Here is a 20,537-nt window from a genome sequence, read left to right as displayed (position 1 = left end):
TCTTGATAGGTTGTCTTTTTCTAGGGATTTATTTCTTATGGGTTGTCTGATTTGTTGGTGTGAAATTTTTCATAGTTAACCTTTTATGATTCCTTATATTTCTGTGGTATCAGTTGTAGTATCTTTTATTTCTGATTTTGAGTCTTTTTTTCCCCTTAGGTCTAGCTGGAAGGTTGTTGGTTTTAAAGAACCAGATTTTAATTTCATGGATTTTTTTTTTTCTTTCTTTCTTTTTGGCCTCAATTTCATTTATTTCCACACTGATCTTTATTATTTTCTTCCTTCTACTAACTTTGGGTTTTGTTTTTTCTTCTTTTTGATGCAGTTCTAAATGGGACTGTTTAGTATATAGAAACACAACAGATTTTTGGTGTAAAGTTGTTTGAGATTTTTCTTGTTTCTTTAGGTAGGCATTTGTTGCTATGAACTTCACTCCTAGAACTGATTTTGCTACATCTAATGTACATTTGGTTTGTTGTATTTCTGTTTATCTTTGTGTTGGGTATTTTTTTTTTTTTCTCTTTTGATTTCTAGAATGATATTCTACAATGAAAACTAGTATAGGAAATTGCATAATCATGGCTTTCAAGGTTATGTTTGTACCTAGTCCTAACACTTAACAGTGTATGTTGATTGTGACCATAACATGCTCATTCTATCTTACTTTATTTTTTAATTTATAAATTCAGAGGTCATATGTTTCCTATGCTTTGTCCTATGTATATTCTCACAATATTTCTCTACTTTAATAAGAGTTTCCTTGAATAAAAATAAGTGAGCAAGGAACACTAAGTTAAGCTTTTTTATGGGGTTAATTAAAAGTGTTCTTATAACTAAAATAAAAGTACCATAGTTCTGTGCTCAGTTCTGGTTTTATAAGCTTATGGTATATAAAATGGTCTGTGATCTTTTTATAAGTTAAATTGTAGGTAAAGTTTATGTTATTCAATTTCATGTGATTGGAAATAATTTCTTTACAGAATTTAGATAATTCAAGTATGGCTCTAAGATATGACCTGTGTTTTCAACATACTATTTCTAGAATAAGGTTAGAACAGTTAATTTTTTTTTTAACTCTTGCCTCCAACTTTCTATACCTTTTCTTCTCTTAAAAGTTGAATTTGTAAGCCCTTACCTATAACTGTTACTAGTTGGAAGATCTCATTTAGTTGTATTTGCCTGCTTTATGATGCAGAGGAAAGTGAGGAGACCTTAAAAAACACCAAAGAAATTCAGAAAAAAGCCGAAGAAAAATATGAGGTGTTGGAGAATAAAATGAAAAATGCTGAAGCTGAAAGAGAGAGAGAACTGAAGGATGCACAGAAAAAACTAGATTGTGCCAAAACTAAAGCAGATGCTTCTAGCAAAAAAATGAAAGAAAAACAACAGGTAATTTTTTTTTAATAGAATTAATCTTTTAACATCAGCATAGAACTGAAGGGTGGTAGAGCACCATTGGTTGATTTGTCCTTCATCGATATTTGTCGTAAATCGAAAAGTGAGAGATAAGATTGCTTGATAAAGGCTTGATTTTGATAATGTTTCATTCAGGAGTAGACCAAAGCTTGTATCATGTAAGCCAAGCTGTGTCATATCAGAGACTCACTGTTGACATTTCTGTTTGGTGATCATCTGTTTGAACAGACACTGTGAAAGAATAATGATGACAAAGCATGTTAAATTTGCAGTGTTATTCAATTGTAGACTATTATGGATAGTTTCAAGGCTGGAATTTGAACCTGTGTTTTACTGTTTACAAAGAAGGCTACATGCCCAGTCGCTATTCCATACAATTTCACTTAAATCTAACTTTCTTTCACAGTTCTTTTTAAACCCACCTTATGATTCTACTATTAAATATTTAGCTTTACACAAAGCATTTTGTAAAGAACTAAAGGCTATAATGGGAAAGAAGAGAAACTAATTTTTTTTGTCATTAAATAATTGTTTTAAAAAAGGATTTTACCTCCTAATTTATCTGCTATATAGAATTCTGTATTATTTTTCCCTATAGGAATAAAAGGATGAAATAGTTTATGCAAAGTTCTTTGAACCCATAAAAATTGTATGTACATTTTTTAATATAGAAAAATAAATTTCTTTTCCCCTTTCTTCTTTGGAAGCAGCTTACATGTTTTCAGTAGTTGAGTAAGCCATGGTCCTTACTTGCTGAAGTGAAGTCGCTCAGTCATGTCCGACTCTTTGCGACTCCATGGACTGTAGCCTACCAGGCTCCTCCATCCATGGGATTTTCCAGGCAAGAATACTGGAGTGGATTGCCATTTCCTTCTCCAGGGGAACTTCCTGACCCAGGAATTGAACCCAGGTCTCCTGTATTGTAGGCAGATGCTTTACTGTCTGAGCCACAGTAGTTGGTATGTTGAATGCCCAGATGCTCTGTTTTTTTATAGGAAGTTGAAGCTATCACCCTGGAGCTGGAGGAGCTCAGGAGAGAGCATGCATCCTATGAACAACAGCTTGAAGCTGTAAAGGAAGCTATCATATCCTACGAGGGTCAGATTGCAGTGATGGCCTCTGAGGTGGCTAAAAATGAGGTAAGAGTGATTTAACCACATTAGAGAAATACAAATGTAAATCTCCTTCTGAAATGGTAGCTTAAAGATGTTTGACTTCAAAGGTCTCAGTCTCTTCACCCTTGTCATGATGAGAGGGAAAATGATGATCACCGATCAGAAAGAGTCCTGAAATAATATCACTAATTGTTTTAGTCCACTAGGTCTACTAGAAAATGAAAACACCCAGTAATTTGACCTGGCAGAGTTTAAATAAAAATTATTAACTATAACAGGAATTTGGGATGATGTACAATTGATTGCTAAGGGCTAGAGAAAACTCTAAAGAATATATGAACAGCAGCTACAAGGAGCAGTCACTACCTATAAGCTGAAGCAGTGCACCCCCAGAAGGAATAAATCTGGAAAAGAGCCCCATTCTACTTGCAAGGCTGAGAACTACATGTAGTTGGAGAACACATGATTGTGGCCCTCTGGTGGTGGGGTTTGATGTAGTAGGGAAACCATGCGGAGGAAAGTGCTGCACAGGACATCTGGGAAAACAGCTTTTGGGGACGCCAGGGGGACTGGCCACAGGGAGGTGCCCAGCCTGGGGACAGGCTGAAAAGACTGCTGCTGGTTATGCCGTGTAAGTGACAACCTTGCCTTTGAGAAAAGCACATCAGAAGCAAGAAGTAAAGCCCCTTCCTTCTCCAGTGTCCCTACAGCATCCTTTACTGATGAGGCTTCATACTGTTAAACTCGGCAAGGGAGAGTTGTTCCCATCTCAGAAGCAGGCAGTAAAGGGTGGATTTGGGGTGCGAGGGTTTCATGTTGTGAAGATATTTCTATTTCCTACAAATATTAGAAATGCTCCCTCATGAATATTGGATACCTTCTTGACCCATTTTTTGATTTTGACCTCGAATTCTGTTTCATTATTTCTACTCCTAGTTTTTAAAACTCAGATATAATTGGCATAACATTTATATTAGTTTCAGGTGTACAATGTAATGGTTCACATTTTAATATATTGTGAAATGATCACCCCAATAAGTCTGGTAACCATATATGATTACAGATTTTTTTCTTGCGATGAGAACTTTTTAAGATGTGCTGTCTTAGCAACTTTGAAATATATAGTCGTAGTACCTACTGTCACTAGGCCCTACAAAGTCTAACCACCTTTTGTTTTTGATACAACTTTTTTTTTTTTGTAAGTTTTCTGTTCTGTATATACTTTTTATAGGTCATGTTAACTAAAATGTAACAGCTTCTAACGGGAGTTCCATCCATTTAGCTACAATATAGTAAAGTGTGTTTTTGCCTTTTGTCCTCTACTTTTACATTTCCTGTTACATTTTTTCCTTGACATGATTGTTTTAATTGTTGTAGTGTGCATTGTTTTAGAAAGTAGTTCTTTTTTCTCTTCATTCTATTTGTGGTTAAACTCAAGGGTTTTTTTTAATTTTTAACACATTATCAAATCAATAGCAGAACAATTTTTTAACTATATTTTTGAAGATCAGGGTTCAAAATGCTTTTCAGCTTTGTGTTTTGTATTGCTGATTACCTTTTCTACAGTTTCTTTTTTGCCTTCTTACTTGCCTTATCATTCCTCCATATCTTTTACCATCTTTCATGGACATCATCTTGTGGAATTTTTTTTAAAAAAATAGATGTCATATTTTTAAAGAGAAATGTGGAAGTAAAATAAGCCCCTTCTTCCTTGATTTAAATAATGATAAAATCAAAGCATATACATATTTCGATAAAGAGAATATCTATTTCTCTATGGAAAACTATAAAATGTATCTCTAAGTTTGTAAACGTTGTTCTTTTAGTCTCTATATTTTAAATTGTTTCTATTTGCCCTCTTAGGGAGCCAAGAAGATAAATTGCCTTCAAATTAATTATGTTCAAAACAAAACTAAAAACTTTGGCTCAATCTGAAGTGATAGATATCCGTGTTTTTCTCTTAACCATTGTAGATTGAAATAATTATACCTGTGACACAGCATCTTCAATCTTTAGGTGTGAGAGAATCTTCTTCATAAACATGTTTTTGTCATGCGTTTTTGTTTTGGATTTTTTAGATGAATGCTGTGGTTTAACTTCCTCCTGCAAAGGACCTTTTATGACACAAACATAAAGAAATTACTTATGTCATGTTCAATAACTTAACCATAATGTCAGGTATTGTTTATTGCTCAAAGTTATCTTGTTTTCTAATGAGTATGCCTTAAAGAATTCCTAAATTTTTACTGATGCTGGTCATCACTTCAAGATACCTGTTCTTCCTCAGAGTCTTTTAGCAAGTTGTTCTACTCTTTGTTTTCCCCTACCTAAATCTGAGTTGAGCTAGGTTCTTTTTTTCAGATGTTTATGTGAGTTTGTGACCATATCTTTACCAGAAAGACCTTCAAGATCTAGCAAAGAACTTTGAGGGGGAAGAGGTGAGAGTTGGTAGACTAAATCCCAGCTGTAATTTTCACTTGAGAGGGAAACCGATGGTAGTAAAAGAGTGAGAAGTTTTTCTTTGTGCCACAGATCTGTTTCTTCAAAAAGGTTTCTCTTCCTCTTCCATATCTCTGTTTTAACCCCTGTGCTAGAACCAAACACTCTGACCTTTTGTTGCGCTGTCAGAGGCCTTATGGCTTACTTCTATAGAAGGGAAAGGAACCAATGCCAGCTTACCTTACTTCCACCCCCTTTCTTTGCCTTCATAATAAATGGCATTTGGGGTGTCTGTCATATTATTTTGTAACCACCACCAGAATCCCACTCTTTTGAGAGAGACCTTACAGGGCAAATCCCAGTAACCCCTCCTCCACCTGCTGCTGCTGCTGCTAAGTCGCTTCAGTCATGTCCGACTCTGCACCTAGGTGATCCCAATTATACTGTGTCACAGGGACTTTGTTGCTTCCAGCATGAACAATGCATCTCATCCCTTTTTTCCTAGTGGTAATACAAGTTTTATTTGTAAATGTGTTAGTCATGTTCATGGAGATATAAAGTGTAGAAGGTTAGATGACACATTGCCATCTTGTCTAGAAGTCTGTTGGATGATCTTTCAGTAAACGAAAAAATGTCTCCATCTTACCTTGCTGTATGTTGTCTTGTAATTCTTCATTTCAGGAGTTAGTAAATAAAGCTCAAGAAGAGGTAAGCAAGCAAAAAGAAGTGATAACAGCCCAAGACAACATAATTAAAGCTAAATATGCAGAAATAGCACAACACAAGGAGCAAAACAATGAATCTCAGCTTAAAATTAAGGAACTGGACCATAACATCAGCAAACATAAGCGGGAAGCTGAAGATGCTGCTGCAAAGGCATGTTTGTATTGTTCATTTTTATTCTTAATCACATTTTTGCCTCTGGGTTTTTGAAATGTTCTGGTAAAATGCTCAGTGAAGAACTTACTGTAAATGGCAGAACTACTGTGTAACAATTTTGAGGCATACAGCTATGACTGCTTCTCAGCAGTCACCAAATGGCAAAAATGTTTTATTTTTATATTTAATTTCAGGGGCTTTATTCTCATCTCCAATATGTTTGAGTGGTCTCCCATGGAAATGACTTTTTTTAATCCCCAGTTGTTCATAGAACTAATTACTAATGTATTAATAGTAGTAATATATATTCTTTACCTAATTGTAAATTGAATTTAGGGAACTCACAGAGAAATATACACAAGGAACTTCTGAAGTAAGGACTTAGTTGGTTTAGGATATCCTTATGAGGATGAGTATAGTCAGTGTTTGAAGTCTCATTTGAAATCTGACGTTTTGCCTAGTAGTGTCTTGGAAGTTATCCCACAGTTTTTTGGTCATTCTTAATTAAAATTTCTTTCATGTATCTCAGTAACCTAAGTACTTTAAAGAAAATACATAGTTCTGCAGGAATTCGTTGCTTAGTTAAGGAGGCTTCATTTATGTGGTTTTAATAATTCACTCATCTTGTTTTCTTACTGGTCTGTAACAGTTTGAAGCCTTTTAAGTCTTCTTTAGCATCATAAAAGTACAAGAGATTTAATTTCAAAAAGATGAGAACATACAAAACAGTCTTCCACCCTTTTCTGCAAGAGCCATGAGTGCCTGTTCAGGTTCATTACTTTGTTTAAAAAGCCTTTTTTTAATGACCACATGATAATATCCTAATATTTTATTAGTATTGATTTCCCATTTGCCTAGTAGCCTAGTATTAGTGAATTCACTGAACTATTACCAATGCTAATATTACTGTTAATAGGTTTTTTTTTAAACACAATTGAAAATACTAGTATTGGTGGTTGCTAGGGGATTCTATTTACAGTTAAGTGAAGAGGGTAGAAAGAGTGACTTGCAAGCAGAACTGCTAAAAAGTCAAGTATTCTTTAAAATACATAGTTTATCAAATATTTATTGTATACTTATACCAGGCACTAAAGATGCAAGAATGAGCAACATGCCACAGAATGTGTTCATGGAGCTCACAGATGGGCAGGAAAAAAAGATAGACTAGAAATGACCATATTACTTTGGAGTCTGGTGGTGTGATTGTACTCATGGAATTAATAAGGATGATTGACAAGGATTAGCTTTCAGCAGTCAATACCAATCTTAAACAGTTAGAGTAGAAGAAAGTCTTCCTTAAGCACTATAATTAAAAATCCTTAATGGTTATATTATATGAGTATTTGACTGTGCCTCGTCAAAGAGGGTAGCGAGGGGATGGAGTCAATATTTAAGATAATGTTTTACTTAGGTTATAATTTCAAGAATTATTAGGTACCAGTCACAATTAGGCTTTCATGATTTTACAGTGTCTATGACTTAAATATTCATATAAGACTAAACTTTCACAAGTTGTTTTTTTGAAGTAATACATTGAATTTGGTAAAATCTGGAGCCTCATCTCATTATAATGGCAATGTTTACACACACACACACACACACACACTTCTTAACTATTTCTCTTGAGTTCACATTTATTTTGATGCTTAAGTAATATCTTTTTCTGTTTCTATTTTTTTTAGCCTATCCTCTAGATAAAAATATTCATACTTATAGGTTCACAATCAACAATGAGTCTCATTTTTTTCCAAATGAGTCATTGTGAGATTTTTCTCAAAAATGTTTGTAAAAATTAGTAAATATTTAAGAAACTAATTTTTAAATATAGGTTTGTGAGCAATGATATCATTCTATTATCATCTTGTGGCTAGGTATCCAAAATGTTGAAAGACTATGACTGGATTACTGTAGAAAAACACCTCTTTGGGCAACCCAATAGCACCTATGATTTCAAAGCTAACAATCCAAAAGAAGCTGGTGAGAGACTTCAGAAGTTGCAAGAAATGAAGGAGAAACTAGGAAGAAATGTCAACATGAGAGCCATGAATGTACTGACTGAAGCTGAAGAGCGTGTAAGTCACTTTGCTATGACTATGGCCACTTTAAAACATGAGTAGCCTTGATGGTTTTTATGACCCCTGGTGTGTGTGTGCTCAGTCTGCGGCCCATGGACTGTAGCCCGCTAGGCTCCTCTGTCCTTGGGATTCTCCAGGCAAGAATACTGGAGTGGGTTGCCATTCCTGTCTCCAGCAGATATGACCCCTGAGACAATTATTAGAGTCAGCCTAATAATTTAGACTTAAATTTTAGATTTAAAATCTTTGTTTTATGCTTTCGAAACTTTGTTTTGTGTTTTCCTTTTCTTCTTTTTTAGTTATTTCTTTTCTTATTTCATTCTTTTTGTTTCATCAGTTACATGTTCTGTTGTGCTTAAATGACTTTTCCACTGGCCTTTCCTTTTGCTGTGAATGTCTTCAGCCCCTTTCTTATTTTTGGTTTAAATAAAAACACTTTCGATCTTGTTAACTCCTCACATTTTTGTCATTTCTTTCACTTGTCTTTTTGAAAGGCTTTGAAGAAGACTACAGGATTTCCCCACTATCCAAAAAGTAGGGCATTCCTTTGAAACCCTTCCTATGCCGAAATGGTATAAAGCAAAGAAGCAATTACCATAGGGCCCATCTTGCTAACAGATGCACAGAGCAAACTGAGATAAAGCACAGATGCTCACAGACACAGTTCAGAGCTCTCGGAGGAGGCTTGCTGCTGAGATGCTCAGTGTTGTTCCCAGGAGGAGCCTGATGGTGCCACTCTCACTGCTTAGGGTGTGTGCTGCTTCTGTAAGAAACGGCTCACTGCAGAACACATGCTGAACATTATTTGTGCTTTTTACCTTTTCTTGCAAAAGTAGTGATATAAAATGAACTTTGGAAAAGTGAGGGAATACCTGTCTGTTCTAACCAGTGTCTTCCTTTGATTCCAGTGTATTGCAAGAACCATTACATAAGTAAACGACTAAAATTGTTATATACATTAACACTGTTTTACTAATCTGTAAATCCGGCAGCATCTTCTCTGTTTTAATGCTCTCAGTTACTTGATGGTGTTATCCATCTCCCTAACCTTTTACAGTCTGCATGTCACTAGAAAAACCCAAAGGGGAAAGCAGTTCTATTCTTTATGGCCCCACAGGAAATAGCAATCTGAGTAATTTTATATTTTGCCCTGTATCTTCTTTAATTCTGTAAAACTGAATTTGCATAACAGTTAATGAGAGTGCTGTAAAAGTGAGTACCTATGAGCTCCATCACTTTTAACAAATTTTTTGGTAATGGGTTTCTTAAAGCTCTTACTGACATTAGTATCTACAAAGAATCTATATTATGTTAGATACTAAATAGATTAATAATGCACATACTGTAATCTTTCTGTTAAATATTCCTGCTGGTTTTCGTTTCTCCATTAAATCTTTGCAATATATGGCACCTTCGTGGAAGGGAAATATTTTGTTTGAATTTGAGCTGCTTAACATCGTGAAATTTGTTTCCTTATACTTGTTTGCTTTTATTATATAATAATAACTTGAGCTAGTTTTTTGTTGTTTTTTTCTAATTTTACCAACTCCCATCTCCATATCAGAGAGGAAGGGCCTGTATTGTTGATCAGTGGTTCACCTTTTGTTTTTTTGTTATTGTATTTTGGGTCACCCCATGTAAGAAAATATATGGAATTATGCAAGGAACAGGATAAAAGTGTGGCCAAGCTCCTAAAACCTTTTCTCCACAAAGGAGAGGGGCAGCAAGGAAACTAGCAAGACTGGCTGGAGTTTTTCAGGGAGAATATGAAGCCACCTTGAAATGCGAGGCTGTGAGGAGAAATAAGTTAAAAGGGTTTTTAGAAAGTTCTGCTGCTCCTCATGATTTGATTATCCCTCTGTAGTCTCCCAAATTTTTTTTTCAATAAATTTCTTCATTAACCAGAGAAGGCCACTCTGAGAATGAGATGTTGGAGTGGAAACTTGAAGCGCCAGTTAATGTCTGAAGTAGAGGAAGAACAGTGCAGGGGCCACAGGGCTATGGTGAGCTTATGTTCAGGAAACTGAAAATAAGACCATATGGCTGGAGCCTGGGGAGGAGTGTGTCACCAAAAGTTCAGAGATAAACAGGAGCCAAATTATGTAGGACTTTATACATCGTGGTGAAGAGTTAAAAAGATTAAAACCTTTATGTCACTGCTAAGACTAACCTTGCATGCAAGGCTACTTTTGAGTTTACATGACAAATACTCCTTTTTTTGCCTTGGCTACTGGGTAGATAAGGGACTATAAGTGGAGTTAAAATGTTTCAAGAGTTTGTGCTATAAATTCTCAGCTGTAGTAATTGAATTTTACATAATAGATGTGTTTACTTTCCTCAGTGGCTTACGTTGTAACTCAATGTAGTGTATCTTTTTGGTAAGAAGGAGTTGTATGTATTGCATATAAAAATAGTAAAATCTCTTTATTCTTGACTGAATCCTAAAATACAAATTTTTTGGTTTTCTCAATTAAGTCTGCTTTTTATCTTACTAGTATAATGACTTGATGAAGAAGAAGAGAATTGTGGAAAACGACAAATCCAAAATCCTGGCAACTATAGAAGACCTTGACCAGAAGAAAAACCAAGCCATAAATATTGCTTGGCAAAAGGTATTTGAACCCCAAAATATTATCGTTTATTCTGTATGAGGCAAAGATGGAAGATGACATCATGTTAATAGCGTTGTACTCTAAGATAAATTTGAAGCAACAGCTTTGTGTTTGAATGAGGCACATGCTCATACCTTAAAACCTTGTAGACTTTTTAAAGCATTTTGTCCTTTTGGACTTAACTGCTGCTACTGCCATTATGGTCTCATCGTCTGCTTGTTTGGTTCTTATACTACATGAAGTTAACTGTGTAGATTTCTCTCCATCACTTGCTAATTCTGGGTTACCTTTAAAGGGGACAGTATTTGCCCTCTTTCTCATGAGATCATAGGTTCTAATACTGGACAGTATTCTAAGGTTTCTTCCAAATATCTGCCATACTCTTACTCATCCTCTGCTTAAAACTGGAAGCATTGTTTCACATTGCAAAAGTGCGAATTGTTGGAATGCTTCTCCAAAGGACCCCTTCAGTTGTAACCTCTGTCAAATATTAGTGCTAAGAATATTTCTATAGCAAGATTGTATTCCACTTACAAGTTATTGTGTTTCAGAATTCATAAGTATTATACATTCTTAGGTTTTTTAGCACATCATTTTTATAATGTTAGATTTATAATTATAAAATTATTTTTATGTAAGTATAATAATTTATTAACAGACCATTTGCTCTTGTTTTACATGAATTATCTTAAAATAATTCCATAATTTTGATGATTATTATCTCTATTTTATAAATGAAGAAACTAAATCTTAGAAAGTTGAAATTAGCCTAAGATCATAATAGTCAAAAGGTAGGAAAACTGGAATTCTCTTTTCCTAAATTAGAATTTAAGTTAAAATTACCTTTTGTTGCTCTTTAGGAATTAGAACTGGTTAATTGGGAAGTCAGTATTTCCAGGATTCATATTCAACAAAATCCCAAATAACCATTTTGGTTTTGTTCTATGACAACTTCAGCAGATTTCAAGGTTCCTTACTGTTATTTCTACTTCTTTGGCTGCATAGATTTGTCTCCGTTAGCATAATCCTTAGCTTCTTCTGTAAAGTTTTCCTACCATAACAAAAGACTGCTAGTCAAAAGCTTTCATAGATACTGTGTTGTTTGGCACTTTAGTAAGCCTGGGCCTCTAGGATAAACTGGGCACTTTACCACTTTTTCTCTTTTTAATTTTGCAGGAACTTTATTTTTGATAATGGCAGAATCTTTTTCATTTGGATTATTTTTCCTGCTCTACAACTTATTTTCAGTGTTCCATCTCCCTGTAGTATTTCTGTCATTTAAAAAATGCTTGTACAACATTTGGATTTAACACTGGATCTGAGATTCTGTCTCTTGGTTTCGCCATGATTCCTGGATTTAATTCGAGTACAAATTTATATTTTAAACTGATTTTTCTTCAGTCTCCAAAGTTCTCCCGAACCAAGTAAATTTACTGAGTGCTTATTATATATGTCAGACACTATTCTTATATTAATTTTCCTATTTAATTCTCAACAGTAACCTAATGAGATAGGTATTATTATCAGTATTCCATACTTCCTTATGGCTTTAAGTGTACTTCCTTCACAACACCAGAGTATTTTAGAAACTGGTTTTATTTTTGTTTCCTTCTTAACCTGATTGGATTTTCAATATTCAACTTATTTCCTGTCTATGATAGGGCTGTATTCTTCTCTACCTGTTACCCGATAAGATTCTTTTTTCCCTTTTGAATAATCCACATGGGATCCCATGGTCATCTTTTGGATTTATTAGCATTCCACTGTCTTAATTTGAGCTGTCTTTCTCCTGTCTGGTCAAAAAATTTCAGGTGTTTATAGACACTATGTTATCTTCCATCTTTCCCCCATAAAAAGTGGACCTCTCCCCATTGTAATGAACCTTGTGTAGCTCTGGAAGTCTATCCTAGATAAAACTAGAATCTACTTTCTCTGTGTAGGCTATTAGCATGTATGCAGTTGTTCTTAAAATATGTGTTCCTTAGCAAATTTTTATTTAGGAGACTGTTTAAGTCTAGGAGATTTCCTTATTACTACAGATATTCATAAAATATATACTTGCATTTGAATTTTATACTTGAATAGAGAACTTGGCTGTCATATATCTTTGTTGGGGGGGCGGTGTGCATGCATGTATACACTCAATTTTGTCTGGTGAACCTCTAAGATTATTAGTCATGTCTGAAGACAGATGGCTGAATTCTCAAATGTGTATGCACAGAAATTACTCAGTTACAGCCTAGAATATTGGTCCTAAATCTCTGTGTAATCTCCTGCTGCAACTTTATGGGGATAGGCCAAATAGCTTCTTCAGCTTTTTTCTTTTGGGGCTCAGTCCTGTTCCTGTCCCTTGAAGATCTGTGAAAAGTATAGAAAAGAACCATTGAACACCTTTAACAGATCTGTTTTGATTTCATGCCTCTTTTTCTCCTAGACTTCACTCTGATCTTAAGCTTTTTAAAGTTAGCTAATAATGACAGGCTTGTCTTACCATATCAGTCAACAGAAAACAAATTATACCAAAAAAAGTTTTTGTTTTTCTCCACCAGCTGAAAATTCAATCTCCTATATTATCCAATTGTGTGTCTCTGAGGATTCCTGCAACCATGGCCGCCTGTTGTATCAAACGTCATCTTAGTGTTAGAGGTACAGCCTGTAGTTTCCCCTCAAAGTTTGAGCAAGCTCAGTAAATGATTTCTGTGAAGAGACACATAAATTTATCACAGCCTTATACTCTTGTCGCAACCACTGGGCTCTAATGTTGCGATGTTGTATTGCTAGCACCTATAGACAATACATGAATGAATGGGCATGACCAGATTTGTCATATGGACCATAATTTGCCAACCTCAAAATAAGAGTAACAGATAACAAAATTTCACCTGCTTGTTTACAAATACGCATGTCATTTGATTTTTCTTGGAAAACCTTCTATGATATAAATCATTTTTTTCATCCAGGTGAACAAGGACTTTGGATCTATTTTTTCTACTCTTTTGCCTGGTGCTAATGCTATGCTTGCACCACCAGAAGGGCAGACTGTGTTGGATGGTCTGGAGTTTAAGGTTGCCTTAGGAAATACTTGGAAAGAAAACCTAACTGAACTTAGTGGTGGTCAGAGGTGAGTGAGTGTTCCCTTTGAAATAATTCCTCTTATTTTATTATAATCCATCAACTCTCTGCCTCCCAATTTTATTTCAGATTTGCTTTTCTATATTTGCATGTGAAATTTAAGGAGCCTAATCTGTGAGACTATGAATTCTGATTAGAACACTTGACTAAAATGATAGGCAACAAAGTAGAAATAAGGATTAGCATCTAGGAAACTAGACCAAATACATGAGAAACAATTATTTTCAGATACTGGAAAATGAATGATCCAGGAGTATGATCCTGAGAGGAAAGAAACAAAATGCTGAGTCCAGTGTTTACGCTAGCTTTCTCCCTAGGAGTAATTCTTGACTGCAAATGCAGGGAGGGAAACCCACACAAAGACCATTAGTCTTACTAAATGAAGGAAACATTAGAATTTGGGGAAGTCCCAGGGAAATACATCACGGCATTACGTTTGCACCGTCCCTAAAGTGAAGGCTATTCTAGACACACCTTAGCAAAGGTTAATTGCAGGCCCAACACTATTTAAAGACAGACCACAAAGTTGAGACTGTAAACAACATAATCACAGTGTTCAGCATCTAATAAACACTACTAGGCAGAAATCAAGAAAATGTGATTTATAACTTAGAGGAGAAACAGCCCCAGAAGTGACAGATGATAAAACTAGCAGACAGGAAGTTAAAGAGAGTTACATTAAGTATTTCTAAAGATTACAAGGTGAGAGAAATGGAAACTATTAAAGAAGATGCCAGTGAAACTTCTAGAGATTTTTTAAAAAACAAACCTGAAAGGAAAAGTTCTCTGCCTGAGATTGATAACAAATTCAGCCTTAAAAGGAACATGAGTGAATTTGAAAACATAGCAATAAACTATTAAACTTAGAAAGAGCTTCAGTGACCTGTGGGGCGATATTGAGTACTCGGACATACATATTATTGGAATTTCAAAGAGAGGAAGAGGTAAAACAAGATACTTGAAGAAATAACAGCCCAGATTTTCCAGATTTGATGAGTTCTGTAAATCCACATACTTGATTTCTGTGAACCCTAGTATAAGGGATGGCCAGATGTTAAAGAATCTGCCTGTAATGCAGGAGAGCTGGGTTGATCACTGGGTCAGGAAAATCCCTTGGAAAAGGAATGGCTACCCACTGCAGTATTCTTGCTTGGAGAATTCCATGGACAGAGGAGCCTGGCGGGTTGCAGTCCATGGGGGTGGCAAAGAATCAGATACCACTGAGCAACTAACACTTAACACTTTGCTTTCACACGTAGGATAAATGTATGTACTCGCTTCCTACACATACAATAACACAGCAAAGCATGTTATACATAGTTGCTGAAAACCAGCATTAGGAGAAAAAAAAATCCTAAAAGCAGCCAGAGGTAAAAAGGCACATTAAATGCCAAGAAACAAAGATAAGAATGACTTTAGACTTCTTGTCAAAAACTATGCAAGCCAGAAGTCTGGAACAACATCTATAAAGTGCTAAAAGAAAAACGTGATAACCTAGAATTCTGTATGTAGAAACATTTTCATATTGAAGGCAGTATATGTTTTCAGAAAAACAAAAGGTGGAAGCATTTAATTCCAGTAGAGCTCTATAAATTAAAGGAAGTTCTCTGGTGAAAGAAAAATAGTACCAAATGGAAACTTGGGTCTACATGACAATTAAGAGTACTGGAAATAATATGTTCTGGACTTCAGGAAAGTTTCTCCAGCCTTACACAGTGATTCAGACAGCATACTGAGAGAAACTTTAAAAGATCATTTGGCCTCACTCCTTACCTGCAGAGAGCCAAATGATTAAAAGCCCCTGAGAGAAAATTATGAATATTCATATAATTGAAGATGTGTATTAATTTTGTATTTTCCCCCTGCAGGATTTACAGTCCATACTACTTGATTGTTTTCATGTGCTCTTTGCTGTCATGGAACTCTCCTCCTTTGGATGTAGAAAATACTAAGATCTGTTCATTTTTATTATGAGATCTTTTGTCATTTTTGTGAATAGAATAGCAGTCCACTCTATTTTTCACTATTGATAAAATTCCTAAATGTTCTAAGAGTCAAAAAAGACAGCTTCTGCTTCCTGGTCAATCATAATTGAATTCCACAGTATAGATCCCAACATCTTTAATTGTTTTTGCTAAAGTCCTCGAAAAACTTTTTGAGGAAAATAGAGAATATTTGCTTATTTTCTTACTGGAACCTAAAAATTATTTCCATAATTAAGACAATATAAACTTATTTTCAGATATACCACAGTCTAGCATAGTAGTTTAACTCTTGGTGAGCCCTTTTTTTTTCTTCCTAAATGAATAAGTTGAAAGCTCAGTGCCTTAAATATTCGGCACAGAGAAAGCCATTGAAAAGTAGTTTTAGGTCGCTTTAATGACCGTAGCTACCCTGTTCAGCTTGCTTTTTATTGTACTGTTTCATTCCTTTCCTTTGCTAGAAAATTTTGTTTCACCTTCCTAGACCCCTCTTCTTCTACACAAATTTTTCCCCCACTTACATGTTTCTTAATAAATACCCTATTGGAATACAGTAAGCATTAGACTGTTTACTCTAGTGCTGCATGCTAGAAGATATTTGAAGTTATAGAGTTAAGTGTGTTATAGCTGTTACTGTAATTTTAATTCTATTTTTAAATAATTATAAATGTCTTACAGTAAATAAAGATTTTTTAATGAAATGTTTAAGAAAAAAATATTATGAGAAGTATTATATTTCTTCATACCAGATTAGAACAAAATCCGTTACAATTAAAAGGGATATAAAAGAACTGAAAAAGAGTTTTGGGGAAGGAAAGGAAAAACTATTAACACTAATATGATGTCTCTTAAGATTAGATGCTAAATTTAACATTCTAGTTATCTGACAAGAAAGAAGAACATATAACTTCTATTCAAAATAACACTCATTGAAGTGAGGGAAGAATGGAAAGCTAAACTACTTTAATACAGCAAAAGTTTTCAAGTTTGAAACTTAAGATTCTTTTTTCTATAACTATCTTCCAGCTAAATCAGCACTCTTCATAATAATAGGGTAGCAGATTTGCTTCAGCGCTTTGGCAAAAAGTGGTAAAATCAAGTTTTGATGGTATTTCTTTTGGCCTTCTTTTTTCAGGTCTTTAGTGGCTCTGTCATTAATCCTGTCCATGCTCCTTTTCAAACCTGCCCCAATCTACATCCTGGATGAGGTCGATGCAGCCCTGGATCTTTCTCATACTCAGAATATTGGACATATGCTACGTACTCATTTCACACATTCTCAGGTAAGAACCGAAAAGAGCCTCAGAATAGTTCTAGGATTTGTTTTTCTAAAACTATTCTTTAGTAATGGTCAGTATATATAAGGAATTTAGGATTGAAGAATACCAAGGTGTTGTATATCTCTTTAAATATATAATTCTATTCATATGGTTCCAGAAGGAAAGAGGCTTTCATCTCTTATTAAAGAAAGAGCCTGGAATTACAATAGCAGGTTATAGCATGAAGAGGAATCTATTTTTTTTTTTGTCACTTGAAATTATTTAGGTTAATTATTTTCTCTAGCTAGCTGAGAGAAGATGCACAATCAAAACAAGACTGTTTCAAAGATGTACCTGGAAAATATATCAGAAATGTGTCATGTGTTGCTTGATGGATACTCTTCATTCCTCCTAAAATGCAGAGAAAAACCCTTGAAGCTAAAAACAGTTTTTTATTGAACTGTTGCTGTAGTAACTAGGGCTACCATATAGATAAAGCATTGAACAGCTCTGGGGGGCTTCTGTTACAGTCATCATAGATTGTGTATTTATTATGGCAGGTTTTTAGCAGATAACAGTGGCATTTAGAGCTAGCCAGTTGATAGCCGATAAGACAGTTGATACTAACTGGAGAAGATAGCAACAAGCAGTCAACCAGCAGGAAATAGTAACTTGGGTAATGAAGCACTCACAGTAAAATTAAGCGACTCCTAAAACTGCATATGGAAAGAATTCATTTAGGTGCCTAATAATAACTATTTATTATGTGCATTTGCTTGGAGCCCAGCATTTAAAGAGATAGCAAAATCAAATTTTTTCCAAATGATTCTTAACCGCAGTACAAAAACAGCGAACGAACTTCAAGGATGCTACAAATTTTTCTGTTTTCCTTTTTCCCTTAAGTTCATTGTGGTATCCCTAAAAGAAGGTATGTTCAACAACGCAAACGTCCTTTTCAAAACCAAGTTTGTGGATGGTGTTTCTACAGTAGCCAGATTTACTCAGTGTCAAAACGGAAAAGTTCCAAAGGAAAACGAATCCAAGTCAAAAAGACCCAAATGATCACACATGAAGTTAAAAGTAAAGATTCACTCCTTCACCTTGACCTGTTTTTTAAATATACACTTTATAAGAACTTGGGATTCATGTTGTTTGTATAAAAATGTAATATTGTTACCTAACCCATTTTCTTTTCCTTATATAATCACTTATAACTGAGCATAAATTCCTCTTTTCTGAATCAGTGTTAACTATGGTCCAATTACTGTAATTGTGATTTCATGTATGTCACCAAGTGTTTTTTCTTACACAAGTCTTTTCTATATTAGGGAGCCTGAGATACATAGTTGGTGGTAAATTTTGTATGTAAGAGCAAAATTACCAAGAAGCAGATGAAATTAAATTACAGAATAAATATAGCTGATAATCAGCTTTTAATAGCTAATTCCTAAGGTAATATTAGTGGTTTCTGTTGCTAATAATGTCGTTCAGGTAAGGAAGAATCAAGTAGCAAGTAGCTGGACCAACAGAGGGAACACAAAGAAAGCTGTTAGGCATGCCCTGAGCTATTTGTGTTCAGTTCCTTGAGGACAGTGCCAGGTCTCTGATTTAGACTCAAATAGAAAGCAGATCTTACGAAGATTCCTGTTATTTTAATGATGTTTGAATACCATATTATGCTTAGTAATTGGTCTGTGCAGTCTTCTTTTTTTTTTTTTTTTGATCTTTATGAGTATTTTAATAAGAGCTTAGGACAAAGGTATCCTCTGCGTGCTGCTCTCTGCTGCAGGTTTATCTGAAGTCTCCTAATGTGGTCAGAGATTTTGTTAGCCTTTTCATAATTCAATCAATAACAGTCTGTTGGTGAGTGAGAATATAGGAGCCAGCAGACTAAACCAAATTAATCTTTTTCTTTTAGTCATATACATATGTAAATAGATTCATCTGTTTTACCAAAAGGACTTAAAATTTCATGACTATTTCTTAGTGTCCTGTTTTCCAATTCAAAACCATGAATTTCCTTTTAAGATTTCAAAAGATGGCGCTAACAAACAGCATAAGAATACTATTGATAAGATTCTTCATATCTCTTAGTTTATCTCTAGAACTATGTATTCCAAACTCCAAATCTTGAAAGTTCTGACGTGATTTAACCTGACCTCAGGTATGTTATTTTGGCCCCACATTTCTTCTTACTACTTGAGTTTTTCTTCCTTTTTGGTATCCTTTTCCTAGTATATGCTCATACTTCCTGGCCTTGGGTTTAATATTTCTCATCCTTCATCCTCATACATAGCTGAGGATGTCAGGTAACACCCAGGTAACTGATACTGTGGGGCACATTGGAAAGATTGAATATGGAATTAGTTGTGTCCTCTGTTGGAGGAGGAGACAAAGCTATAAATGCTGAGTTACAGGGAGGTCCAGTATTGTATACAGTAGACGTAAGTGTGGTGGTGGTGATGGTTTAGTCACTAAGTTGTGTCCAACTGTTGTGACCCCACAAACTGTAGCCCGTCAATTTCATGAGATTTCTTTCCAAATGTATTGCAAATTGTTTGCCAGAAAGAATTAATTCACACTGTTAATATAGTGTACCTGTTGACTTCAACCTGGTCGGCAGTGGCTATTAATTATAATGATTCTAATTTACTAGTTACAAAATGGTGTTTAATTTCTATATTAATTATAATTTTGTAAGTAATTAGTAGGATTGACTATCTACCATATGTGCTAATTTTCTTTCCTCTGCCAACAAATTTTCTATTTGTTTGCTTTTCCAGTTTTTATCTATGTGTATAATCTTGCTTTGTGATGGAAATCCTCTAATATATTAAACTTTTGTGAGTAATGTTGTCATTATTCTTTAATTAAAGGGAACACATTAAGGGGAATGGGAACATTTGTTTCACAGTAATATAAGTAACTAGTATTTGAGCTTTTTCTATACATCAGACACTATTCATTCATGTTTTCACACTTAATTCTCATAATAGTCCAGTGAGGGAAATACTGTTATCATTAGCAGTATATAGAGGAAACTCAATTGAGCCGTGAGGTTAAGAAACTTGCCCACTGTGTTAATACAGTTAGTGACTAGCAGAGCCAAAATACAGATCTTACTGTTAGTCTCTATTTATACACTACCTCTCTGATAGCTTGAATATCTGCATTTGTTATACATAGTAAATTTACGAGATGTCTGGATGACTAATATATACCATGTGAAACTTAGGGGAAAACCTCAAACATTTGAAGAAAGGATTCCTTGCACTTTTGTTATTGGAGTTTCAGGTATGCTAACAGCAAATTTCAAAGCAACGATGATAGAATCCCTCTTCTACAATATATGGTGGAGTAATTTAACCGGCCAGCCCTCCCACAGTCATGTCATTTGCAAATTAAGGAAGTTGCCTCTTTTTTAATCTGTTACCTGTTTTATTCTGCCTTATTTCACTGGCTTGAACTTTCAGCTCCATGTTGCATGTAAGAGTGATGTGAGCTGGCATATTTGCCTTTTTCTCAGAATTAGGAAATAGAGGGTAAAAAAATCAATAATTTATAAGAGAAAAATAAGAGAAAAATTGATGAAAACAACATTTGTTTCTCAAAAGAGCAACAGAATCAG

The 20,537-nt window shown here is 34.8% G+C and overlaps 1 protein-coding gene across 1 annotated transcript in view; it reads left to right on the top strand.

Annotated features, from left to right (window-relative positions):
• Positions 1 to 19,760, top strand: part of SMC2 (structural maintenance of chromosomes 2) — a 50,526-nt gene extending 30,766 nt beyond the window's left edge. Inside the window, exons 18-25 of the mRNA XM_014478168.2 lie at positions 1,196 to 1,389; positions 2,412 to 2,555; positions 5,652 to 5,846; positions 7,721 to 7,921; positions 10,420 to 10,536; positions 13,497 to 13,657; positions 16,786 to 16,933; positions 17,813 to 19,760. Of these exons, the coding sequence (XP_014333654.2) occupies positions 1,196 to 1,389; positions 2,412 to 2,555; positions 5,652 to 5,846; positions 7,721 to 7,921; positions 10,420 to 10,536; positions 13,497 to 13,657; positions 16,786 to 16,933; positions 17,813 to 17,971 (1,319 nt within the window). The 3' untranslated portion in view covers positions 17,972 to 19,760. The remainder of the gene's footprint in view (positions 1 to 1,195; positions 1,390 to 2,411; positions 2,556 to 5,651; positions 5,847 to 7,720; positions 7,922 to 10,419; positions 10,537 to 13,496; positions 13,658 to 16,785; positions 16,934 to 17,812) is intronic.
• The last annotated feature ends 777 nt before the right edge of the window (positions 19,761 to 20,537 follow it).

Source organism: Bos mutus, chromosome 8 (genome assembly GCF_027580195.1).
Source record: "Bos mutus isolate GX-2022 chromosome 8, NWIPB_WYAK_1.1, whole genome shotgun sequence".
NCBI classification, from domain to species: Eukaryota; Metazoa; Chordata; class Mammalia; order Artiodactyla; family Bovidae; genus Bos; species Bos mutus.
This window is presented reverse-complemented; position numbering and strand designations above follow the sequence as displayed.